This window comes from Mauremys mutica, chromosome 15, assembly GCF_020497125.1.
Source record: "Mauremys mutica isolate MM-2020 ecotype Southern chromosome 15, ASM2049712v1, whole genome shotgun sequence".
NCBI classification, from domain to species: domain Eukaryota; kingdom Metazoa; phylum Chordata; order Testudines; family Geoemydidae; genus Mauremys; species Mauremys mutica.
In genome coordinates, this window is record NC_059086.1 from 7,362,860 (window position 1) to 7,381,998 (window position 19,139).

At 47.5% G+C, this 19,139-nt stretch overlaps 1 protein-coding gene across 1 annotated transcript in view; it reads right to left on the reverse strand.

Moving 5' to 3' along the window:
* PPP1R37 (protein phosphatase 1 regulatory subunit 37) overlaps positions 1–19,139 on the reverse strand; it is a 155,550-nt gene that overhangs the window by 46,115 nt on the left and 90,296 nt on the right. Inside the window, exons 6-7 of the mRNA XM_044988816.1 lie at positions 12,285–12,435; positions 3,179–3,334 (exon numbers count right to left, since the gene is read on the reverse strand). Of these exons, the coding sequence (XP_044844751.1) occupies positions 3,179–3,334; positions 12,285–12,435 (307 nt within the window). The remainder of the gene's footprint in view (positions 1–3,178; positions 3,335–12,284; positions 12,436–19,139) is intronic.

The window sequence follows — 19,139 nt, forward strand, 5'->3', positions numbered from 1 at the left end:
CTGAGTTTGCTTAGAGAAGAACTGTCATATGGTACACATTGCTCAGGAATATGTTCTTCTCTGAAACATAATAGGCCGAGTGCCCATTGTTACATGGCACTGAAGCTTCACATAAGGGACAGGTTTTAAATCCCAAGTTTTGTTTCTGCCACTTTGCTACAGCCCCGTATGCAGAGACTAGGATGTGTGTTTAGTCAAAAACAAGAACCTGACTAAAACAAAGATTCGTGTGTGCGCTGTCAACAGCCAAGAAGACTAACAACCATTCCAATCTAAACTAGCGCAGCGCACAGAGAAGCGGGCAGACCCTGCAGGGGTTGTGTCTCACTGTCACAGGTGGTAAGAAGGAACTGAAGGATGGTTGGGCCCACTCTGTTCTTTGTATTCTCAAATGGCAGGGGCAGGGCGCATGAGGACATCTAGGGCCCAGGTACAGCCCCAGTAAATGCTGCTGGCCAATACAGTCCGATCTCACACGAGACACACGTGCACCAAGAGCAGAATCCATGTGGACAAACTCTGGCAGAAGAATTTTAGAGGATAGATGGATTTGCTGCTGATAAACTGGTATCCTGGCTTCCCTGCCTAACTCTGAAACGTTTGTTTTTTTCTCCAGAAATACTGATAAGATTCTCAACTGTGTGTTCAAATGTACATGTGTAGAAGTTGGAAAGTTCCTACACTAAGGCAGTGTTCAGATAGGGGGATCTAGGGAGGGAAAAAAATCACAAGGACATTATTTTTCTATTGTGAAACCTCAAGCTGTCTGTCTTATTCCCCTCCCACGCTTTGGAAAATCCGTTCAGCAAAAATATATTGCATGCTTACATTAGCTACAGAAAGACGTAGGCCTACAATTCCTTCATCTTAACAGTTGGAGTGCAGTCCCGTGGCGCGTGGTCACAACAGGCCTGGTAATGGAACATTAGTTGCAGCCTTACATAGAGTCACACCCAGCAACTCCGTAATGACATGCAACCAAAACTAATTACATCGAAGCTACAAAGAAGGAGCTCCAGACGTCAGGGATTCCAAACTCCGGCGATTCACAAAGAACTGGAGGTGGAACTTGTACATCCCATAATAGGAAATATTTTGCTTTGAAACCTTTTGAATACAACAGCTCTTGACTGAGGCCACCAGAGCCTGCCTTCCCTTGCCTATAGGCATTATTAGCCCCATTCCACAGATGGCTTTACAAACAGGTAGGTAAAGGGACTTTCCTGGAGGGCCCTGTGTTCAGTGGATAAAATGTACATCTATGACAGGAGCTCTGGATTCTAATCCCAGTGCTGACACAGGTATCCAATATGACCTTTGGCAAGAGGCTTAATGCATGTGTAATATGGAGAACACCTGCTGATGGCACACATCTTTACCAAATATTGTTTGCTAACTGAAGCATATTAATAAGGCCAATTGGGGGAAGAGTTCTCAGCAGATGTCGTTAAGGATGCCAAGAATCAGGGCAGGAAATTCAGACCACTTAAGGTTACTTCTACAGCATTAACTCAGAAATAATAAAATAGACTGAGTGTCCAAACTTATGATAGGCACCTCAGCTGACCAGGAAGATAGTAACCAAACATACTACAGGCCTGGACAAAGGCTTAGTTAACACTGAACTGAAAACACTGAGTTTTGTATTGACATTTGTTTCTGCCTTTAATTTCACCGATTTTTTTCTTTTGAAAAGGAGAGAGTAAAAGACACTGAGAAATCTCTAGGGGAGGTGAGGTACCTTAAGGGCGCAATCCTGAAAAGTGTCAAGCAGCCACAGTTCTTACTAACTTCAACAGGAATTGTGGGCATGTGACATCTCACGATTAGACCCTTCAAGTGAGTTAAGGTGCCTTAACTCGGTCTAAGCAGCTCCAGTTGCTCTAAGCACTTAGAGAGATATAGGCCACGTCTACACTAGCAAACTTAAAGCGGCACAGCCGTGCTGCTGTAAGATCGCTCGTGTAGCTGCTCTATGCAGATGGGAGAGAGCTCCCGTCGATATAATAAAACCACCTAAATGAGCAGCGGTAGCTACGTTGGCAGGAGAGCATCTCTCACTGATAGAAGCGCTCGTGTGCACAGTGCTTATGCCAGCAAAACTTGTCACTCAGGGATATGTTTTTTCACATCCCTGAGCGATGTAAGTTTTGCCGACATAAGGGGGAGTGTACACTGCTATCATTCTTTAAAAATGCTTAAACTGCTTTTTTTAAAAAACTCTCATTTCAACTCTCAATTTGAGATCAGGTTTGGAAATTGTTCAGCCCCCACCATGACTTTCCCTTTGACAGCAGGAGCTGCCTGCTGCTGTATTGGGCAGGGTTCCTCAAAAAAACACAGAAAGAGTTCCAGCAAGCCAGCCTCTTACTCAGGGCCGGCTCCAGACCCCAGCGCGCCAAGCGCGCGCTTGGGGCAGCGTGCTGCGGGAGGGCGGCAGGCAGCTCCGGTGGACCTCCCACAGGCACCCGGAGCCGCGGGACCGGCGACCGCCAGAGTGCCCCCCGCGGTGTGCCGCCCTGCTTGGGGCGGCGCAATTCCTAGAGCTGCCCCTGCTCTTACTACCTCTCCATCAAGGTGTTCCAGTAGCCCTAGGCCATTGTCCTCTTGCTCAAAATCGCCTCAAGCTACCTTCTTGCCTGGTGGAAAGAGGAGATGGTACTGCCAGAGACAGAATTTCAGTTTAAGAGGTAGGACTCTTCCTTCTAACCTGCTGGTGCTGCTCAGTTCCTGAATGGGGCTTTTGTGGTTTCACCAAGAAGTAGCGTCTCAGAGATAAGAGCAGCATCAGCTGTCCCTGTGTTCCCAAAGAAAGTGGAGACTGGGGCCTCTAACTTGCCATATTCCATCACACGTTAAAGAGTTCAAATTAATGTATTCATTGTTTAAAGTCTGAGGATTTACTAGACATTCACTGTCTTTATTAAGACACTACGTTGTGGGGTGGGAGGGAGGAAACATTCACTCTTTAAAAGAAAGACAAGTAAAAATATTCAGAATGAGAAAGGAATGAAGGCTTAGCTTGCTTTGAAAGGGCAAATTTTCCAACCTGGGTTGGAATGCAACATGGGATCCAATAAGATGTTATGTTTTCGGCTGAGAACATTTAAAATGTAGTTCTCGCTCTGACAAAATTTCTCAGAGAAAAGAAGTATGAAGACTAAGGAGGATCTCCCACCTGAATCTAGGATGTGGTTGTTCCTCAGGTCCAATATGTGTATGTAACAGTTAAATTTTAGCAGGTTGCCGAGCTGAGCAGAGTCCTGCAATCCATTCAGTTTATTATCGGCTAGATACAGTTCCCGTAGGTTCATGTTCATTTTCAGAGCCGTTGCTAAAAAGCAAAAAACAGAGAATTACACTTCAGCTAATGTAACACAGCTACAGAACAAAAGACCACAGAGACCAGAGCACCTGTCTGTAGACCCACAAGATACTTTGGAACAGCATGTAACCAAAGGAGACGTAACTTTAGGTTTCATTCATTATTGCTTTAGGTCTGCATGTTTATCCTTGCTCATTGTGTGCCATACAGAAGGCATTAAAACCATGCATCGTAGGCTTATTCCAGCTGGATGCTGCAGAAAAACACATGTCCATACAGGCCATTCGTAGTGCCATCAACATCTTATCTTATACAAATTTCTTACTCCTATAATATGTCAGCCAGCTGTAGACAAAGTCTCAATATCATAAATTAACTAGGCAGAAAAACCATCAGCAGGACACAAGTATGGCGGTCTAAACGCTTTAGATTGACAAGAAAGTCATGGGGCTAACCTGTGTTTGGGAGGGCATGACTATGGAGCTACAGGAAGCTCAGTAGAAGCTGCAGGAGACACAGGCCCAATGTCTCCAGGGGCGTGTGTTGGTGGGATGGGGAGAGGCACTGCATAATCCTGAGAGAGGGTGATACATCCACTACCAGGACCTTTGTAGAAGACAACACTAGCAGTGCAATGAGTCCTGAGCAGTCCTTGCTCTCCTCAACTACCAGGGCTGCTATTGCACGCAGCCTTGCACAACATGAGGCACAGTGTGCTGGCTCCTTGCCCCCAGAACAATGGTAGGCTACAATCTTGCTCTGAATCGACAATGACACTTCTGCCAGCACTAGGGGGACTTGCTAGTCAGCAGCAGTATCAAAGCAGATCAGAGGAGATAAAACTTCAATTTTCCATTAAATTCTGCATTTCACACCAAGATCACAACCGCCCTGTTAACCATAATGCTAGACCTAGAGTATTAACTTTAGCCTTGGAACGTGCAGGCCAGGTGAGAATCTCTCTCAAGTGTCCCTGACAGACGTAAGAATATGGTTCAAAGGGTTGCATATAGCAGGGAAGTTACACTAATAGCCTATTAACTGCAAAGCCATCTTTTGCTTACCTGTCTGCAATATGCCTCTACCTGGGGTCTGATGTGACCACAAAGATGCCTAACTCCAGTCTAGCAGTGATTCACTGCTGCCAGCGGTGCCTTATCCCCGCCCAGAACACTGAAAGGGCCTGAACTGAAAACCTTTGAAACCCAGGAAATGGCTCCCATGACACTCCACCTAACCTTAACTCTGCCCTCCTTTCTTTGTTCTCCTAAGGGAGCCCTCAGTGCTGTATCCCTCCCTAAGACTTGGGGCCAGCAGAAAGGGTGAGGGAGATTGGAGAAAGCAGCTAAGTTTTAAAAATGTTAATGGATTTCAAGGCCAGAAGGGACGTTGTGAGCCTGCAGACTGACATCCTGCATAGCACAGGCCAGCGAACAGGAAACTTTGAGCTCTGCAGCTCCAAGCCCCCTTAGGTGGCAGGACAAGCTCTGGCAACCTGCTGCACTGCTCCCTGATCGACATAGCAGAGGGAGGGGTGGGGGAGCACGGGAATAAGAGCAAGGATTTGGAATTGTGTTGAACACGTGGAAAAGGGCAGATTCTTTAAGGGAGAGACAAGGTTCTACTATATACCCAGTGCCTATGGCAATCTCCACAAGGGGCAGGTGTGGTAGTGGTCTGGGGTAGGAGGCATTCCTTTAACTCCACATTTCCTGGGGGTCAGAGGCTTAAGTTTAGCGCCCTCCTCCTCTCCCCCCCACACCCCCACCCTTTCTGGAAGGGTATGCGGCAGGGACGGGCAGCCTGAACTCTGCAGTTTTTGGCCGAGTTTCCCTGGTTTATGAACAGTCACAGAACCCGCAAGTTCCACTGCCCAGCACTCCCTCCACATTGGCCCTGGCTCCTTTGCTACAGTTACTCCAACTACCAAAGGATCTGGCCGCAGATTAATCCCTTCCCTGCATCACCGCCCCAGCTCAGAGAATTGCCCTCTTCCTGCCTCATCCTCTCACCCCAGCCCTCCTGCCCATGAAGGGGTCAGCAGTACTGGGGAGTCCCACAGGTTGAGGAGCTGAGAAGAGGCTTCAGGGACTGACATGGAGTCAGTGGGGCATTTTGTGAAGCAGACAAATGGGGTCATGGCTGTGAGAAGCTGCAGCACATTGTGAATCATGAAATCAGATCTCCCCCCTGAAACCTAGCTATTGTAGGGGAGGGGTAGAACTGGGGGCACCCCAGCTAGGGGCTTCTACCATGCCTGAGACTGCAGCTGCTAGTCCTGGCAGGGCTGGGGAGGGACAGGACTTCCTCTTGCCCCGGCACAGCCACTCTTGGGCGGACGGGCGGAGAGGGAAACAGACCCAGTTCTGCGTGCCTCCCCCAGTTTGTGACCCCTCTACAACAGCTTTGCAACCACCCCATAAGCCCCTTTTAGGCTGGGACCCTTCAGTTACAACACCGTGAAATTTCAAATGAAAACATCTGAAACTGTGAAATTGATTAATTTTTAAATGCTATGGCCATTAAATTGATCAAAACAGACTGTGAATTTAGTGGGACCCTACCTATGACCTCTGTGAGGCAGAAGCCGTTCCAGCAGCATTGCTCCTGCTTACATTCTGCAAGCTGCTCCAGGCCCGTCAGCCCATCCCGGGGGAACAAGAGCAGGGAGAAGTAACCGGGAAAGAGCGGAACTCCTGGTAACAGCAGCAAAGGGAGCTGGCGGCTGTGGGGAGCAGCAGCAGCAGGACTGGAACTAGCAGTTACCCTCCCCTGAGGTTTGCATCTCCCCTAGAGTGGAACTGCCAGCCCGGATCCAGCATTTCTTTGCCACCCATGCCCTTTGCTAGTGAGGCTCCTCTAGGAAAGGGAAAGTGAGGGGGCTTTCAGGGAGGGGCTCCAGGCTCCCTCACAGCTGATGCTGCACCCCGCCCCCCCCAACAGGGCTCCTAGCTCCAATCTACCAACACACTCTCCAACGGTACGTCCAGACTACCCGCCCTATTGGCGGGTAGCGATCGATTTATCGGGGATCGATATATTGCGTCTCATCTAGACGCGATATATCGATTCCCGAACGCGCTCCCCGTCGACTCCGGAACTCCACCGAAGCAAGCGGCGGTAGCGACGGGGGAGCCACAACGTCGATCCCGCTCCATGAGGACCTGAGGTAAATCGATCTAAGATACTTCGACTTCAGCTATGCTATTCACGTAGCTGAAGTTGCGTATCTTAGATCGACACACACACCCCCAGTGTAGACCAGCCCCAAGACTAGCCCTGCAGGGCCCCCCTAAAGGCTCTTCTCCATTTCGAACTGTCCAGCTCCAGCAAAGAAGTGGCCCTCTGATGACGATCCCTTATTTATCTAAGGGATCGTTGAAAATCATTTTTCAAAAAACAAGTTTTCCCATCTTTAAGAAAGAACTGGGCTTTTGGAAAATGAAGATTTTTGAGGCTCTTTTATACAAATAAGGGACTGTCAAATGGCCACTTTATCAGAGCTAGGCAGCTCCAACCAAGAAGAGCCTTGTGGGATCTAGATGAGCCCCCCATTCCTGAGGGTGGGTGTCTGTCAGAGTCTTGGTAGGTAGAAGTGCAGAGACAGGCACACCCTTGTATATCTGAATGGGTCTTTCCACCAGTTTAAAAAGGACTTCTTCTAGGACCTTGATCAGCATGTCCATGTGGTATCTGCTAGGCATATATACACTGGATTTCAAATCACCCTTCCAGATGACCTCTCGCATGCGTGTGACATGAGTGCACGAGGTCATGGGTCCTAGAAATCTCAGACATGCACTGGTGATTCTGGGTGAGCCTAGCTGCTCTACTTCAGTGTGTGGTAGACCCTGCCCACACAAGCTTCGAGTCTGACTGGCCTCAGTCGATAGTATGCGATAAGGGCCTCTGCTAAGGGTAATGAGCGAAGGCCAATGGCAACTCAGCTGACAAGGGCCAAGTTCCAATGGTGATGAAGGTGGATGAGCTACAGCTGTGGATGCATGGGCCGTATAGGGCAGAAAGGGAGCTAGATCTTCATAATGGTCATCCACCCCCACAGAAACCAATGGCATCTGACAGAGAAGTTCCTGGGAAAGGGAACTGGTGTCCCCAAAAATAAAACACTCCTCTATCTCTCCCCAATCCCAAGGAGGCAGAGCAGGGCAAGGAAGGGAAAAAAGCAACCAGCCACGACAGACCTCGACTATAGCACCAGGGTTAAAACCCCTGCTATTACTGACTCCAGAGGAGGGGTATGTTCTGCACGCATAGGACAGAAGCGACCCAAACCCCACTTGTGAATGCACAGCCACAATGACCAAACCAGACTTCAGAGGCACGTTCTGTGTCGCCACATGGAATGTGTTAACACTGAATGACACAGGGTACAAGCTCTTGTCAAAGAACTCAGCCACTACAAGACTAACTGCTGGCACCACAGAAAAGCAACGTGCCCTCCCCTCCCCACACACACTTTGGTGGTCCACACCAAACTCAAGGTGTAGCACTTGTTTATTGGACAAACATCTAGCACACAATTTAATAAAAAAGAACCCCATCTTTCCATGCTTACTCTATGCTCAGCTCCAGCATCATTATGAACACTTTTCTGTTGGTGCATAGGCCACGACGACAGCTGATGCATCACCTGGGCAACAGGATGCATTCTATCACCAACCAGTAGCAAAAATCCAGTGCTCGTGCTTGGAGATTTTAATGCCATGACAGGCGGTGACTGAAGTAGGAATGAAACTATAATAGGTCCCCCCTTTGGTTTGGGTTCACCAAACGATACATCACTTGGCTTCTGACACTGTGTGTCACTGAGGGATTGTCTGTTACGGGCTCCTGGTTTAGGCACCTTAACAACCATCGCTGGACCTGGATTTCAAATAATGGACGTCATGAAAGAAACTAATCACATCACTGTCAGATATTGCTCAATAGTGAAATCTCACGAGGTCTTTGGCAACAAAGAAACACTAGCAAACTTAGACCACAGATTAGTTGTCACTCAGTCTCTCTCTGCATCTTCCACCTCCTCGCAAGCCAGACATCCACCAACAGTACAATGTCCATTGTCTATCTGAGGAGCCTCTTGATGCCGTGAAATATACACAGCCCATTGAGGATAACATATGTAACCTCAGTATCCTTTCAGATGATGTGGAGATCGCCCTGAGTGTATACGTAATGCTACATCATATGCCACCATTGAATAACTGGCTTCAGAGATTCGTGCCTTAACATCCCCCATTATGAAACTAGATGGCTCTCCCTGCTCAACAATGGACAGATGGAAAGCATTATGAAAGTGTGCTGAACTGCGCACCTGCTGACGACTGTCCAAAGCTACGTGACCTGACAAACTGCACAGCTGCAGACCCAGCAACAACGCTGATCCTCCATCACTCGCGGACATGTGAAAGACCAAACCAAAGTTACAGAATGGACATGCTGCTGGGCCGGAAGGTATTCTGACCCAGTTGCTGAAAGGTGCCTTGGAACCAGTAACATCAGCCTAAATCAATTCTTCTTAAGTGTGGGCATCAGGCAAAGTACCTACAGAACTGAAAGACGGCATCGGAGCGTACCAGGGCACATGATCTCTCCTCGAGCAAGGCAACTACAGTCCGATCTCATTATCATCAGTCCCTGGAAAGGTCTTTGCTTATGTTCTTCTTGGTAGAAGGCAGCCACTCCTTATCAGAGATCACCGTCTACAGCAATCATGTCGACAATGGACACTGTTCTTATCCTTTGGCTTCTAGATGAGCTGTACTGAAAATTTAACCACTCCTTTCATGTGGCATATATCATCATCACATTAGATTTTGATTTGGTCAACAGGTCAGCACTTCGGCTTGCACTGAGAGAAGTTTCAATTCTAGATGTTCTGCAAAACCTGGTGTATGATCTTCAGAACAGTAGTGGAGCAAGAGTGCACACTGGTTCATGGCTTTGGTCGCATTTCTACACAACCCCAGGTGTGCGGCAACGATGAATTCTCACCCCAGCATTATTCTGTTGAGCTGCTGACTGAATATTAGTACTTGCCACTCCACATGTCAGAATCAAGGATGATCACGAGGGTTTGCTGACCAAGACTACACTAACAACATTCCCTTGTTTGTTGAGAAGTAAGAGAATTTCAGTTCCACCCACCAACATCTCCAAGACACCATCCACAATATGGGATTGAATGTCTCATGGCAGAAGACCATGGTCCAGAAATTCAGAACTGGGCCACCAGAACTCCCCAGTGCAGTGAGTGCTGTAGAGAGTGCTGATGAGTTCAAGCAGTCACAGCAAACTGGACATTCTTCAATTACTAGGTTCTGCTGTCTTCCACATAAAGTCTATGTCTCAGTTGTGGATGCAAGAACTTGTTTGTGTTGACACAAAAAGCTCAAGATCTAGCAAATCTGTGTATTACCTGTATTGCCACAGATGTCAGAAACCTGGACCCTAATATAAGCAGACTTGGAGCAGCTGGAGGCATTCCATACCTGCTGTCAATGCCAAATCCTGAACATAATGTGGTTTGACTTAGTGCAAAATATCTTAACCTCACAGAGATCTAGCCTCCCTTCAATCCATGATTATATTCAAAAGCAGCGTACTCTTTGACCATTTCACCAAGATGGACAAAAACTCTTCAGTGCACTGTGCTCTCAAATTCTCCATCAACACTCAAAAGGGGTGCATGTTGTGACTTGACCTGGCACCGCCTACAGGGCAACCCCAAAGATTCATAGATTTGTAGGACTGAGCCAGATCTGGGAACTTCACTACACATTGCCTTGTACATCACCATAGTCACTAGCCGGCGCAACAGTCCTCAGTAGGCTGTCCATGTCTGATCATGAAGAAGTTGGTTGAGAACAGCTATTACTTATTGGTGAAAATCCTTGATGCTGTAAGAAAGACAAAAGGGCAGGACTCCGTATTGGCAGTAGGATGCTCCTGCCTGGAAACAGAGGTATTTCATGTGGGCTGAATGGATTGATAGCTCTTCACCTCCCTAATGCTGATTTCCATCTACAAACTATGGTCATTATGAGCACTGTATCAGATGCATCAGCACAGCTTATAGCAAGTGTGGGCAATCAGAGATCTCTTTGCCATGAAAGATGACGACTTCTGCTGCTGCTCCTTTGGCCATTTGTCTATACATTGAGACTCTGTCCCAGTTTAGACAGTCATATTTTGAGAGGAGGGCCTGATAGGAAGGCCACCTTAACTGGAGGTTAGCCTACAAATATATCTTGTGGCCGAAGAAGTCCTGAACTGCTGTCACCATAGAAGAAACTGATGCTCAATGTGAATAAAAATATATATATATTTGAATTCCTTAGCAGGGATTTGGTACCTCCCATCTGCTCTTTATCACGTGACCTGGATGGATGTAGGTGGATGCCAGACAGCTTTTTCAGCCTTTAGTAGGCCTTTATTAATGGGGATGGCAAGCCTCCCTGGTGTAGAAGGAGGTAGAATGTCCAAGAGTTTGTGATGCTTCTCTTGAACCACTTCTAGGGCTATGTCTAAGGCTTCCAACACACATCTCATCAGGTCCTGGAATACCTTAAAGCCATCAGTGAAGGCAGACACAGATGGAGTCACAGACTTGTCAGGGAACAGTGAGAATATTACAGCAGGGAATGGTTGCTGTTCCCCTGGAGCTGATGTTCTTATCTTTCCCTCCTGCTTTTCAAGTACCTGTGGCTGTACCAACTGGCTTATCTGAGAAGGCATAATGTGTCTCTTTGGAGAGGGTGATCTAGCCCGAGAGTCAATGAAGCAGGCTACCTGAAGTACAGCTGTATTTTAATTTTACATGCCAGCAATCTGGTTCTATTTTAGTTTAGGTGGACCCTGTATGTGCATCTCCATCCTCCAAAAGGTTCCCAATAAATCTAAAACCCTCCTCTCTACACCACTGTCTCACCCATGCATAGAGACCTCCCAGTTCTGCCTGTCTAAATGGCCCTGTGCGTACAGCTGAATGCATTTCAGAGAAGGCTGACATGGAGGTCCTGTACTAACTACACTATCTAAATATTCTATACAAGGCTAGGTAAAAATCACAGTATGTGCCAAATAAGCAGACACAGCAGGGGTTTCATCTCACTGCCATGGGTGGTAAGAAGCAGTGGTGAGCTGGAGCAGGTTCCCACAGGTTCTCAAGAACCGGTTGCTAAAATTAGACCTCCGTGGAGAACCGGTTGCTAAAGGGCCAGGGGGTGGGCAAAGAACTCTGGTCCGTGGGCCGGACCATCCTGTTGCTCCCAGGATTCCCAGCTGGGGAGGCTGAGGCTCCCCCGGCCCTTCCCCCGCTTCCCCCCAGCTGCAGCGTGGCCAGCCGCCGGCATCAGCTGGGCAGCTCAGCTGAGCTTTGGAGTCATCCTGCTGCCACTTTTTGAATGGCCCAGCAAGGTGTGTGTGGGGGGGGGGCTGCTGCACATTCCAGGGCTGGCCAGAGGGGAGGGGAGGGGGAAAGTGGGGCAATTGGCCCAGGCACTGCAGGGGCCCCCAGCCCCACGAGGATCTCTCCCCTGACCCCTCTCCCGCTCCTCCCCCCCTTAAATCAGAACTTTTTATAGGGAACTGGTTGTTAAGATTTTGGCACCTCATCACTGGTAAGAAGTAACTGAGGGAAAGTTGGGGCTACTCTGCCCTTTTTACTCTTGGGTGGGATGTGTGACTGCACAGCCAGCGGACACTGTTGACCAAAATAATTGGTTCTCACATGCATGGAGAACATGTGCACCAACAGTGGAACAAGTTTGGACAATCACTTGAAGTAGAATAGTTTGTCCTCTCTTTTCAAGGCATTAAAAACATAGAAGTTATCCAGGTAAATAAAAGGTGTTTGGATGCAAAGAAGAGACAACCACATGTGATTACTCCAGGAAACAGACCATGCCCTGTGAACAAGATTCTCCAGGTTATTCACCTAGTAGCATGAGCGGGCGCCCAGAAAGGCCGGCGTTCTCCAAGTGTAACACTACCAGGGTGCTGCTGATGCGCAGAGCCCGAGCAACAAATGGCGCCGAGTGATCCAGCAGAGGAGTGTTCCGAGCATCCAGGTACTGCAGACAGTTAGTCTGGAAAAGGAAGGCAGAGGGGTGAGATGACAAACAAAACAGAACAAAAACATGCAGCCATTGCACACTTTCAAAGCACATTTAAAGTTCTACTCAAGCCAGCTGGGCACAGCCTCTGCATATACTTTGCCTGATCTGCCCTTCCATCTAGGTCTCTCTCAAAGCACTTTACAAACATTATTGAAGTCCCTAAGAAAAATAGTTAGGTAACATATCATGGTTTTAAAGATGAGAAAAAACTAAGGCACAGAGGCGTAATATCTTGCTCAAGATCATATAATGAATCTGTGACAGAGAAGGGAATAGCACACCAATCTCCCTGCCTTAAGACCTGTGCCTTAACCATAAGATCATCTTTTATTTTTTCACCCATGAAACAGAATTTGGGTATTTACGTATATCTCAGCAACAAACATGTTAATCCAACTACTAGCGACTGTTTAACCAGCTGAAAAAAACAAAAAAAAAAAAAACATACAGCATTCCAGAATTCAGCCTGCCAGTAACAAATACAAAATATAGGAATGACAGTTTCCTCTCTAGTCAGTAACACTTAATACTTCAAACAATAGTGGATTGCCTGCAATTCAGCCGATTGTGGACAGTGCCTTTTCACTGCTTCAGAAGAAATGCCTTGGAAATATAAAGGGAAGTGATGGAGTTTGCTGAAGTGAAGAGGCCAGAATGGCTCTCCAGATTTTCAAAGTAAATAAGATAAGTGATTTCAGACATCCCTGCTTCTTTTGTTAATGTCCCAGAGAACAACTAAGACGCATCTTCTAGGAATTAGCCATTTTTCCTTTTAGGCTAGTTTGTATTTTAGCTGTCACCTGCTCCTCTTCTAGCTGGCAGGGAAAAGCATCTGTGAGACCTCAATGGTTTGGGACCCAGTTACTCAAGAAACATGTTCCATCCACCCATGTTCCATTAGAGCAACTAAGATAAGCTGGGCACTTTAGCATGGGCTCCTAGGATAAAAATCTAGCGCTGGTGGCAGGACATTTTCAGTCAATGGCTCTTCCTCATGGAATTCACCTCCTCTGGTGGCCGTCGGGGCACTTTGTAAGCTGCTGGTTAGGCAAGGTTTGTGGTGAGAAGAGACACACTAGAAAAATAAATGTTGACATTGGGCTACCATAGCAATAATGATCCATCTGCAGTACTGATTGTAATGGTCTGTTTTTAAATACAGAAAAACCTGATCATCACGGGAACAGATTATATAGAAAGAGCTTTACAAATAAGTAAAAAGGAAATTCTCAGGTAAGAAACAAAGTGATACCTATCTTTGAATATCCATCTCCAGCCATCATACCACATCCTGCCAGTCTGGAGAAAAAGAACAAACCTTTTCAGATTGGGATGGGGCTAAGGACTCTATTTGGATTGAGCAGATTTGTCTAGAACACCTCAAGCGGGAATCTTCAGAGCATCCTGATGAGGTGCTGTGCCCAGTGCTGGTAGCAGGACATTTTCAGTCAATGGCTCTGAGAGAAGGAACTCTGTGCATGAGCCCAGCAAACAGAGGAACTTCATTAAGACTAGTTGATGACTATATGGATATGGCCATCTGAAGAACAGCGGAAACAACCTTTACATACATTCATCTGAAGGAAATACCATGCAACAGCTCACATCTGCAACTACAGTGAGAAGTCTTCACTGGGGAAAGGGGACTTGTTCCTGGCTGAAGACTACAGGAATGAGATGTTAACTGCTGTACAGCAGTTAGTCTACTCATCCAAATAAGCCTGTACGAGGTATTCCAAAATGAGGGTAAGTGCGACACCTTTGCTGTCTCCAAGCAGCCACTAGAATTAATAAATCTTTTATAGATACTCTACAAGGCAAGTAGGCCCAAAGGTAGTGCTTGGTCTGAAAAACAGAGGCTGTAGTATGAAAACTGGAGGAAGTTTCTTGTAATATTCTTGAATAATATGGAGACCCCCCTTTCACTGGGCCTACAGTAGTTATACAGTGGCTGAGGAAAATGAAGACAATTTCTTTTTCTGATTATCCACCATGACCCTCAAGTCTTTTTCAGAGTCACTGCTTTCCAAAATACAGTCCCCCATGTTGTAAGTGTGACCTACATTCTTGGTTCCTAGATTTACCGCCTTGCACTTAGCTCTATTAATATAGATATTTGCTTGCACCCAGCTTATCAAGGGATTCAAATCACTCTGTTTCAGCAACCTGTCCTTCTCAGTATTTACCACTCCCCCACACTTGTGTCACTGTAAACTTTTATCAGTAAGGCTGCCAGTTTGTCACGGAGGTCACAGAAGTCACGTTCCGTGACCTCTGCAGTGGCCGGTGTGCCTAGCCCGGGGGCCACCTGAGCAGCTCAGGCAGCCCCTGGCCCAGTTGCATTGGCTGCTGCTGGGGAAGTCTCAGGCCCCCCAAAATAGGGCCAAGATGATGATGACCTGTTTATAATTATATTTTGAGAATTCTCAGTTAGCCAGATTTTAATCCATGTAATGTCTGCTGTGTTGATTTTGAATCGTTCTGTTTTTTCATCAAAATGTTATGTGCTACTGTAGCGGGCCGGTGTGGCTCCCCTCCTCCCCGGGGAGGGTTGAGCCCCGGACACAGGAAGGGGCGGGGCTACAGCATGGTGAGCCCGCCCCTCAGAGGGTCAGACGGCGACCTGGAAGGATAAAAGCCGGACCTTCCAGCTCAGTCAGTGCCCAGCCACCGGGGAGAGCAGACCTGTCTGAGGGAGCTCCTGACGGAGGAACCGCTGGAGCCCCGGGCAGCTGCCTGGACTGGCCGGAGAGCACCCTACCCCGCTACTGGGAAGACCTGCCGGAGCTTCCCCGCGCCACCTACGACGAGGAGCCAGTAGGAGCTTCCCCGCTAGCATGCTGTTACCCCGAGGAACCCCCGGAGCACGATTGGTCGGACTCCCCCGAGGAACTACCCGATCTACCCCCCAGCCCGGGTTGTGAGGAGCCCATGCAGTGGGACTTCCCGGGACCAGACGCCGTGGACCAGGTAGGACCAGAGGGGGATATTGGAAGTGGCCCGGGGGTCAGTGTGTCAGTGAGCCCATGCAGTGGGACTTCCCGGGACCAGATGCCGTGGACCAGGTAGGACCAGAGGGGGATATTGGAAGTGGCCCGGGTGTCAGTGTGTTGCGGTCAGGATCCCCACTGACCGTCAGTGGTGACGACCGCTGCCTAGGGCCCCGGGCTGGGACACAGTGGAGTGGGTGGGCCTGTGTCCCCCCTGCCACCCCACTCACGGGTGGCAGTTATCCCCCTCACCTTACTGCTCAGCCTGCTGCAAGAGGCCTGAGCTCCTGTACTGTTCCCTGCTCAGCCTGCTGTAAGAGGCCTGAGCTCCTGTACTGTTCCCTGCTCAGCCTGCTGCAAGAGGCCAGAGCTCCTGTACTGTTCCTAGCCTATTTGCAGCCCAGCCCCTGCACCAGAGGGCCTGGGCCTTTTCTAAACTGTTTGCAACCCAGCCCCTGCACCAGAAGGCCTGGGCCTTATCCAAACTGTTTGCAGCCCAGCCCCTGCACCAGAGGGCCTGGGACTTTTCTAGACTAGTTGCCGCCCAGCCCCTGCACCAGAGGGCCTGGGCCTTTTCTAGGCGGTTTGCCGCCCAGCCCCTGCACCAGAGGGCCTGGGCCTTTTCTAGACTGTTTGCCGCCCAGCCCCTGCACCAGAGGGCCCGGGCCTTTCCTAGACTATTGGTACTGTTTGCAGCTCAGCCTTGCAGAAAAGGCCTGAGCCCCAACTGACTCTGTCTTGGTCACCTAGCCTTAAAGGGACTGGACAGAACCCCCGTGAGACCAGCGGGCCGGTGTGGCTCCCCTCCTCCCCTCAGAGGGTTGAGCCCCGGACACGCCTGTTACAGCTACCAACACAAAGGTCTTACAGACGTTATTACATCAATACTGTTACCACTATCAATCAAACTTGTAATCTCAAGAGAATTTGACAAAAATCTATTTTCAATAAACTCATGTTTAGGTCAGAAAATGCAGAGAAAAAGTGAGAATTGCCAAAAGCCAAGCAGAGTTGGATCTTGCAAAGGAATTTAGAAACTAGCAATAAAAGGTTCTTTAGCCATATAAATAAAATGAAAAACAAGAACCGGGACGACTATTCAGGAGGATGGGGTAAAGATTAAAAATAATGCAGGTATGGCCCAACACCTAAACGGTTACTTTGCCTCAGTTTTTAATCAGGGTAATGAGGAGCTTGGGGGCAGTGGCAGGGTGGCTAATGAGAACAAGGCACTGGAAGGAGAAATTCCCACATACAAGGTAGAAACCAAATTCAAATAGTTTAATGGGACCGAATTGGACGGCCCAGATGACCTCCATCTAAGAATATTAAAGGTACTGGCACATGAAATTGCCAGACCAGTAGCAAGGGTTTTTAATGAAACCGCAAACTCGGGGGTCCATATCCTATGACAGGAGAATTGCAAATATCATACCTACCTATATGTAAGAAAAGAAACTGATCTGAGAAACTACAGGGCCATTAGTTCAACCTCAATTGTATGCAAGGTCTTAGAACAAATTCTGAAAGAAAGAGTAGTTAAGGACAGAGGTAAACAGTAACTGGGATAAAATACAGCATGGTTTTACAAAAGGCAGATGGTCTGGCACTAACCTGATCTTTCTTTTGAGAAGATAACTGATTTTCTAGACAAAGGAAATGCAGTAGATTTAATCTACCTGAATTTCAGTAAAGCATTTGATACAGTTCCACTTAGAAAATGATTAGTTACATTGGAGAAGATAGGGATTAATATGAGAATCAAAAGGTGGGTAAGGAGCTGGTTAAAGGGGAGACAAAAACAGATCATGCAAAAAAGTGAACAGTTAAACTGGAGGGAGATTACTAATGGAGTTCCCTCAAGGATCAGTCTTGAGACTAATCTTATTTAACATTTTCATTAGCAGTTTAGCACAAAAAGTGGAAGTGAGCTAATAAAACTTGCAGATGACAAAGCTGGGAAGTATTGCCAATACGGAGGAAGACTAGAATGATACAAGAAGATGCGGACAACCTTGAAAACAGGAGTAATAGAAATGGGATGAAATTTAATAGCGTTTAGGGACTAACAAGAAACATTTTTGCTTTCAACTGATAGGTCCCCATCTTAAAGTGACAAGGAGACTAAGAGCTGCCAATGTGATGTGGCCGTGAAAAAGGCTAATGCAAACCTAGTATGCATCAGACGAGGTATTTCCGATAGAGATAGAGAAGTGTCATTATCATTATACAATGCACTGGTGAGACCTCATCTAGAATACTGCATGCAATTCTGGTCTTCCATGTTTAAGGAAGATGAATTCAAACTGGAACAGGTGCAGAGAAGGGCTACTAGGATGATCAGAGGAATGAAGAACCTACCTTATGAGAGGAGACTTAAGGAGCTTGGCTTGTTTAGCTTAACAGAACGAAGGTTGAGGAGAAATAGTATTGCTCTCTATAAATACATCACAGGGATAAACCCCAGGAAAGGAGGAATTATTTAAGTTAAGAGCCAGTGCTGGCACAAGAATAAATGAATATAAAGTGGCCAGCAACAAGTTTAGGCTTAAAACTAGATGAAAGTTTCTAACCATCAGCGGAGTGAAGTGCTGAAACAGGTGTGGTTAGATGTTCAGCTGCATGTGTGTGTTGTTTCTGCATTCTCCGTGTGCTGCCCCAGCTCTGTGCAGACAGCCGGCACAGCAGACCTCGAGCAAACCACCCTATGACCACGAAGGCACCAGGCCAGGTTTATGTTGACAAAGCACGTTACTAGTATCCCGCAGACTCTACCGGATCCCTAATATATGTATGTCCGTAACAATGGACCAGCTCAGTGAACGGTGGGACTTTCCGTTCCTCCCTAGGCTAGACAAAGACACTCCTGAGATACATCTTTATACCCCAATACAAACAAGTTACGTACTGCCCCTCTGACACGGTTAGTTACTGCCCCCTGATGTGGCTAGTTATCACCCATCACCTTGTACATGTTGGTTTGATCAAAACATCTCTATTACGTACTGTCATCCTGACCTTATCTTTGAGGAGGGGTCAGTATGTTCCTGTTATCCTTGGGGAATGTTTTTGTACCACCCTTGATCTTGGGATGTTGTGGTATCACTCGATATCGTGATGTGTTTGTGTGAGTGCTCTGTGCCTAGCACTTCTTAGTAATGTGTATTTCAGCCCTGTTCTTGCCAGATTCTGTGAGCAGGTCCTGCCTCTTGCTCACAGCTTGTCTTTGCTTTATATCAGTAAAGTTTTGACTACTACTTTAGGCCAGGCCTCATGCCCCATACCAGGCCTCTGATGCAAGGGCTTATGGTGTCTCAGGCTCTCTTCCTACTACATGCCTCCACTTTTTGTCTTTTGATGGGGAGGATGTTTACCCATCGTCCCAGAAAAGCATAATGCATGGACTGACGATGGCCCAGTGGGCTAAACGCTGCACCTGCAAAGAAATTTTCCATAAGTCAGATTGGTACATACCCTGAGGGATTTTTGCCTTCCACGGCAGAGTGGGGCTTGGAACGCTTGCTGGTTTGAACTAGAGCGGAGGTTCCCAACTTCTCTTACAGCGTACCCCCTTCCAGATTTACCACCTGCCCGCATACCCCTGCCCTTCTCATCACTGATACTTTGTGTATTCTTTCTTAGCACTACCTGTCTTGTCTTTAGTCATCTGTCCATACTTCACTG